The sequence below is a fragment of the Electrophorus electricus genome, chromosome 15, assembly GCF_013358815.1.
Source record: "Electrophorus electricus isolate fEleEle1 chromosome 15, fEleEle1.pri, whole genome shotgun sequence".
Taxonomy (NCBI): Eukaryota; Metazoa; Chordata; class Actinopteri; order Gymnotiformes; family Gymnotidae; genus Electrophorus; species Electrophorus electricus.
In genome coordinates, this window is record NC_049549.1 from 2,714,462 (window position 1) to 2,721,961 (window position 7,500).

The 7,500-nt window shown below is 41.7% G+C and overlaps 1 protein-coding gene and 1 long non-coding RNA gene across 2 annotated transcripts in view; both read right to left on the reverse strand.

Annotated features, from left to right (window-relative positions):
- Nucleotides 1–3,054, reverse strand: part of rab4b (RAB4B, member RAS oncogene family) — a 9,558-nt gene extending 6,504 nt beyond the window's left edge. Inside the window, exon 1 of the mRNA XM_027012030.2 lies at nucleotides 2,925–3,054. Within this exon, the coding sequence (XP_026867831.1) occupies nucleotides 2,925–2,940 (16 nt within the window). The 5' untranslated portion in view covers nucleotides 2,941–3,054. The remainder of the gene's footprint in view (nucleotides 1–2,924) is intronic.
- Nucleotides 3,055–6,037: 2,983 nt separating this feature from the next.
- The window catches only part of LOC113578622, a 1,765-nt gene continuing 302 nt past the window's right edge, over nucleotides 6,038–7,500 (reverse strand). The window contains exons 2-4 of the long non-coding RNA XR_003410782.2: nucleotides 6,990–7,061; nucleotides 6,748–6,907; nucleotides 6,038–6,180 (exon numbers count right to left, since the gene is read on the reverse strand). This is a non-coding gene — a long non-coding RNA (uncharacterized LOC113578622). The remainder of the gene's footprint in view (nucleotides 6,181–6,747; nucleotides 6,908–6,989; nucleotides 7,062–7,500) is intronic.

A 7,500-nucleotide genomic window follows, 5' to 3' on the forward strand; every position in this document is an offset into this window, starting at 1 on the left:
GAGACAGAGATCAGAGAACAGAGAGGGAGAGAAAGAGAAGAGAGGAGTGAAAGATGAAAGACCTGGAAACAGGCAGTAGCGGCTGCCGTCTGAGAGAGCCAGCGCCAGAAGCCTGGTTTGATTTACACTTCCATCCATCCTGGCAACTGCGTGTCCTCCCATTTTATACACTTATTTGTGAGAGGTGTGGTTATACAATGACCTTAATCTCCCTTATTCGAGCTTTAAGCAGGATCTTAGCTACTTTTCTTTGGGTGGATGATTTACATACAAACAAGCAAAAAAAAAAAAAAAAAACGTTCAGCACTGGATTTTCATGTGTTGCAGTGCAAACATCTTTGTGGAAGGAACAGTGAGTTCTCCTGAGAAATGCTTTGATCCAATCGGACTGGCAGATTTATTGGACGCTGGCAATGTGACAGAAACAACTGCCAACTGTTGATGAAGAGATGAAGGGCATAAAGCTGCTGGCATCATAGCTGAAGTAGCGCATCACCCAGACCCAACCCCCCCTCCAGACATAATCCTCAGAACCTAAATCCCCCTTCACCATAATCCAGACCCAAACCCCAGACCCTAAATCACTCCTTCAGAGTCCAACCATGATGCATCTTACCACAGCCCAGAACGCCATGCACCCCAGCCACTGTGGAGGAGGGGTCAGCCCCACCCCAACGGCCCTCTGTCCTGCTATACTGCATGTTGCACTGGTCTGAGTGCGTGGGCCATAGAAGTGTTGCTGGTCTCATGTGTGCTTATGTCACTTCTGGGTTCAGAGTTGTCTGGCAAAATCCTAGATACCACACATCAATTATGTGATAATGAAGTGGATGGTGAGTATATTTTTATGATGTGTAATGTGTTTTTGTGTGTGCATGTGCACTCTGACAACATAACCTTAAACTGTCCCTCATGGAAAGTTAAACGGAGCCAGTGTAAATAAACCAAATGTAATTATACGGTGCACCAGAAGACAGCTCATTAAATGAGAGATTACACAAGTTTGTTGCATTCAAGTTGTGAAACCTACTGCAGAAAAGTTACAGATGTCAAAAACAGGAACACTTTATGAATACACTACTTCCTTTTACTGAGTACTGGGGGGGGATTTCAGTAAACACTGAGATGCTCAGACACCGAGATGATCAGGTCTAACCAGCAGGTTTTGGGACCAAAAGCCTGACAGACCTTTCACCATTTCCCTTGAAAAGACTCCACAAACATGGATCCTCCACTTTATCCTCTCAGATTTAAAGCATGGCCACCCCTCGTTTTTTTTCCCATATTGAAGCTGTTGTAGCCATGACCCTTGACACACATGTGATAAAGTCATCTCTCTTTTTACCAGCTCAACTGAACCGTAGAGCATCTGAATAATTGGGGTGTGCGATCAATGGGGATTTCCTGGTGAGAAAGCAAAGAGCATCGTTGTGTGTGCATGGGGCCTAAATAGTCAGCCCATGGCTGTTCTTAACAGGAAGTATGAGAATTCTTCACAAACCATATTACCAAATTACTTCTCTTTAGAGTCATTCTGGTAATCAAACATGCAAGAACCATTTTAGTAGTCTGACCCTAAATTCATAAGTCAGCTGTTTTAGGTGAATGAACAATGGTGTGACGACACTCAGAAGACGTGAATTACTAAGCATGGCTCCAGCACAGCACTGCATAGTTAGGCAGCCGCGACAGTCAGTGAAGTACCCAAGGTGATCGATAGGACAGCATGCCGTGGTCTGTCCGCCTAAAGCATTACGAACAAACAGGAGGAAAATTGCTCGATTTCAACAGAACCGGAAGGGAAAGGGGGATTCAAACTGAAATGGACAGCTACATGAATATTTCATTATATTATAGTTCAAATACATTAAGTAATAATCAGACAGGCGGCAAGTAACAAAACCAAGTCAAGCTATATGGACTGTAATGTGACTGTCACACGATCTCAGAGGCTGTTCAAATCAGACAAAATGCAACAAAATTTGCAGTCGGATGCTAAACGTTCTGCTGGATTATATAGCTAATGATGGAATTTCGGCATTTTACATTTATATAAGAAACTAGGTTATCAATTTCACCTCAACAACACTCACATAAGCACTTACAGAAACAGAATGCCAGTAATGACATCTTCATATGATCCCACATTTGATCTAGGTTATATTAGGGCCAGAAATGTGACACTTCAAAGCAATACCAGGAACAAATAGTTTAGAACGTGATTCATCCAACATGATTAATTGGTTATATGAGCTTAGTTTAAATAGTGTAGGTTCTCCTGTCAGTGACTCGCACTCGAGTATGTACATCCAGTTGTGTACTGAACCAACTATTCATAAGATAACAAAAACGAATAAAATCTTTTTTTTTTAATTTAAATGTTATCTTGTCTGACTACATAAACATAGTTAGCGTGAACCACTATTTTATGCAGCTATTTAACATAACTGGCCTAGTTATTTTAACAGCTGTTATACCTAGCTAGCGCTATAGAAAGCCACCAAGGTTATGAACATACAGCAAATAGCAGTGGAGGTAAACCCCAGTTTTTTGACAGCTAGGTTAGTTAGGTTAATAAAGTGACCGTGAGCCACATTGACCAGCATGTACACCTTTAACACAGCTGTTTTATCCTCTACTCAAATCAGGCTCGTTATAGCCGTGCTAGCTAATTTCCATACTGGAAGCATGAAAACAAGCATGAATCAGTGTAAAGTTATCCTACAGTAGGGGATGTTGTCCACTTAACCGTCTATGAGTCATTTAAACATCTTAGCTGTAGCTACTGTTACCTGCGCGCCAACATATGGGTGTCACCTCACGGATTAGCATCCTATCCTACGATAGCTTGTTTATCCTTGCTGTCTGACTGCTTAGTTTATTTACTTGCTTGTTCGCTTACTCCTTAAAGTGTGTAACGTTACCGTATGTCTCGGACATGTCGAACCCGCTTTGGAAACGACCGGGACTCCAAAGAAGACTTCTGTCTTACTCCGTTTCGCTGAGCTGAGACTGCAGGGACGTTAGCCAACAGGCTAGCTGGGTTAGCCACTGCTAACCGCCACAGCGCTTCCTATTTCACGACGTCATCAGCGCGTCTACACGGCGATGGCGTCATTACGCAGACGGAGGAACGACTGTGTTAGCGAGCGCGAGCCCTGTCTCGAGCCCATCAAAGGCTGCGGGCCTGCTCTGCACTGTTTAAAAACACTATAAATATATTCATGCACCGGTTTTAATGTGAGTGATGCAGTGAATGGTACCGATTTGTACTCATTTTGTAGTTAGACAAAAGGATCTCTTATAATGTTGAAAATGTGTGTGTGTGTGTGTGTGTGTGTGTGTGTGTGTGTGTGTAAGACGATTCCAGGTGTGTAGCGAAGTACACAGAAAATAAATAAATAAAATTATATATATTATAAGATTCTTATAAAATTATATATATATATATATATATATATATATATATATATATATATATATATATATATATACCTCACTACACTCTCTACATCTGTCTCTCTCTCTCTCTCTCTCTCTCTCTCTCTCTCTCTCTCTCTCTCTCTCTCTCTATATATATATATATATATATATATATATATATATATATATATATATATATACACACACATATATAAAATGTATTTATTTATTTATTTATTTATTTATTTGCACTGTGCTTCAATGCTGAGGATGCAAACAGACACTTGCGCAGAAGATCTGATTACTCTTTAAATCAACACACGGTGGCGGTAAAACCTCTCTTGTAGACTTTTGTAGACTTGTGCAGCAGTGCTGCGCTCTATGAGGACTGAAAGGCTACAACAGTTTATTTCCTGTCAGAACTGATTTAAAAAGCGCTATATAAATACATTTGATTTGACTTAGATTTCAAGAGGTCTGATAATTAATCAGGAGGACGAAATGTGTTGCATTATATTCTATAGAAAAATGTTTCTGCAAATGCTGTCAATCCCACAAAACCAACAAACAATCAAACAAAACACCCGACTTGCTCGGATCATGATAACAACGGTTCAGCAGTTTTATGTTTGCATGTGGCAGATCTCCACTGGTCCTCTGCTGGAATTCTCTTCCCCCTTCTGTTTAGGGTGCACATTTTTAAGTGTTGACTAGAAACGACTGTTCCTGAACACAAAGAAACTGATCTCCCATTATCTCCTTTCCACACCTCCTTCACACACACACACACACACACACACACACACACACACACACACGCTTCAGAGGTTCTGTCAAGCAGGACGAGCCAGGAGCAACAGGTGATAAATTACAGAGCCCTCTGCCGCTATCTCTGTGCTTCCATCCTCATCTTTGTTCTCCTAACTCTACTCCATCCTGCCCAAACCTCTCGAGCTCTTAAAAGCTCTATTTTGTCTAAAAGATTAAAAGGAGGAAGCGTCGTGTGAGGGCACGGATGTTTTCTTAAGGTTGTCTAAACTTAAAATGGTGGTTGCAGTAAACAGAGAGTGTGTTCTCTTTGCCCTGCATATGGCCAAAAGCCTCACCGCGCTAAGCTGTTACACCTTAAGCCTGCTGCTGTTTAGACTGTGAAGAAGCCATGCTGTTTGCCTTAAACATACCCATAAACACAGTGGAGAGATTAGGGCTAAGTACGTGTACTCCTGGAGTACACACGAGCAGAAACTCACACACAGGCGAGGTTCATAAGAGGCATGTCAGGACATGTCCCCTACATGTTCTCACAGAAGAAGAAAAAATGGAGACCAAACACATGTTTGGGGCATTGTTAGCAAAAACACTGGGACGATCACATCAGCTGGGAAACTACAGTGCTAAAACGATGAGTCATTTTCCAACTTGAGTCAAGTTAGCACAGCGAACCTCAGATTCAAAGGGAGATAATCTTGAAATGAGCTTCTTAACCCTGAAACTTGACAAAGTCAGTGATCGTGAACAGTGAGGTTTATAGTGAATCTGCTCCAGTACAGGGATAAGAAGGGGAGTGAGCTGAAAAAAGACGTTTTTCGGGTTTGTCTGACATATCAAATTATTGAAGAGTGCGGCTGGTCTTACTCTAAATGTATAAGGTATTGTTCCCCATACAAACCCATGACATTCATGCAAACTATGGCATTCTGTTCAGGCATTATGACAGGCACATGAGAAGTACAATATAAGAGACAGTAAGTTGAAATGCAGGGCGTGTTGGGGTTGTGTAACACAAGCGTGTTTGAGCTGTTGCTGCTCTCTGATTGCTTTATTCAGTACTGTTGCCATGCAGGGGTGTCTGAGTATAGACCATCCATTCTCATACAAGGGTGTCTGAGTATAGACCATCCATTCTCATACAAGGGTGTCTGAGTATAGACCATCCATTCTCATAAAAGGGTGTCTGAGTATAGACCTTCCATTCTCATACAAGGGTGTCTGAGTATAGACCTTCCATTCTCATACAGGGGTGTCTGCGTATATACCTTCCATTCTCATACAGAGGTGTCTGAGTATAGACCATTCATTCTCATACAAGGGTGTCTGAGTATAGACCTTCCATTCTCATACAGGGGTGTCTGAGTATAGACCATCCATTCTCATATAAGGGTGTCTGAGTATAGACCTTCCATTCTCATACAGGGGTGTCTGTGTATAGACCTTCCATTCTCATACATAGGTGTCTGTATATAGACCTTCCCTTCCCATACATGGGGTGTCTGTATAGACCTTCCCTCCCCATACAGAGGTGTCTGAGTACAGACATTCACTTGCCACACAGGGGTGTCGGAGTATAGATCTTCCCTTCTCATACAGGAGTGTCTGAAGATAGACCTTCCCTTCCCATACAGGGGTGTCTGCGTGTAGTCCTTCCATTCTCATACAGAGGTGTCTGTGTACAGACCTTTACATGCAGAGGTGTCTGTGTACAGACCTTCCCTTCTCATACAGGGGTGTTTGTATATAGACCTTCCCTTTGGGGAAGACCTGCTTTTTCAGACAGACTAACCAGAGGAGCTCGATAGCAGAGAAAAGAATGTTCACAAAGGATATACTCCACAGATTTGATTTTATTTTATTTTATTGATTTTTTTCAGAAGAAATGGCATGGAAGTCTACAGCCTGAAAAGGAGGCACCCTGAGGCCAAGAGAAACCAGTGAAAGGGCATCTACTTCGTGACCCGCTGGTTACCAGCTTTCTCTAGCCTGTGGGGAGAAGAGAAGAAAGGATAGCTCCTTCACACACCACCACCATTCACACTGTCCAACGGAAAACATGACATTCAGCGTTAAGGAAGAGAGTGAGGGAGGAACTGCCATCAAAGACTTCTCTATTCCTCTCCACTTCTCATTCTTAAAGCACCATTAGAGGATGTTTCTCTAAATCAAGATAATTGTTAGCATTATAGTTATATAATACAGAATACCATGGTAGACTAGTATGTTACTATGGTAAGGGAAGAACTGTAATAGTAAGTGTACAGAACTGATTTGTTCTTCTGAGCTTTGAGATACACATTAAGATTTCACAGGGCACTCATTACTGAAACTCACAATATCTTCTATTGTTTTGCTCTTGTAGACAACACCCAGAGAACTGGGCTGACATTAAGCCTTGTTGTATTTCCACAAGTCAGGGAAGGAATGTTGACTTGGTGGCTAGTTTGAACCCCTCAAAGGTCGTTTGTCCCTTTTTTTGAGTCTTAAGTTTCAGAACTCCATTTTAATCTAAACATCATCACAGAAAACGATTAACAAGGTTATAAGCAGTACCAGTCCCAGCGTGGACATCAGGAGGAGAGGCATGAGCCCAGAGGCGGAGCCTGATGTAGGAGGAGGGGCCTAAGTCAGGATGTCCGCGTCTTTTTTTTTCTCTCAGTCATGTTTCAGCCGGGTTGGTGCATGTCAACACTTTCTCACTGCTTCTAGCCATCTACTGACAGAAGAGTTGGCCCATGAATCAGCTAACCATTAACCACACAGGTGCGACCAGTTTGAATTACACACAGGTTCACCTGGGCAGTCTCTCCATCTGGGCAGGCCACGTCCCCACTTGGACAATCTCTCTCTCTAGACCATTTCTCCACCTGGACCGTGTTTCCACCATGCAGATGAAGACAGACCACAGCCCCACTGACACATGGCTAAATACTGAACCTACACAACTAGCATGACATAATTAAATACTTAATACTAAAAATGTTATGAAGAAACTATGCAGGCAGTAAATATTATTGGTGCCAATAAAAACTCATCTAATAGCTCATTATCTATTAGTAGCTACTGTATATGAAATATTAAATCTTAAATGTCAGTTGCCATGGTGAATGTAGTAATTATGTAATATTCCATGAATCCTGAGATGTAATCTTGGCTCTGGTTGCTATGGGGGATGTTGTGTAAAATGAATAGCTTTTTGTGAGCACAATGACCAAATCACTAACACTGTGAAATATTCACATTACAACCATGAAAATGTGTTCATATCTATCTATCTATCTATCTATCTATCTATCTATCTATCTA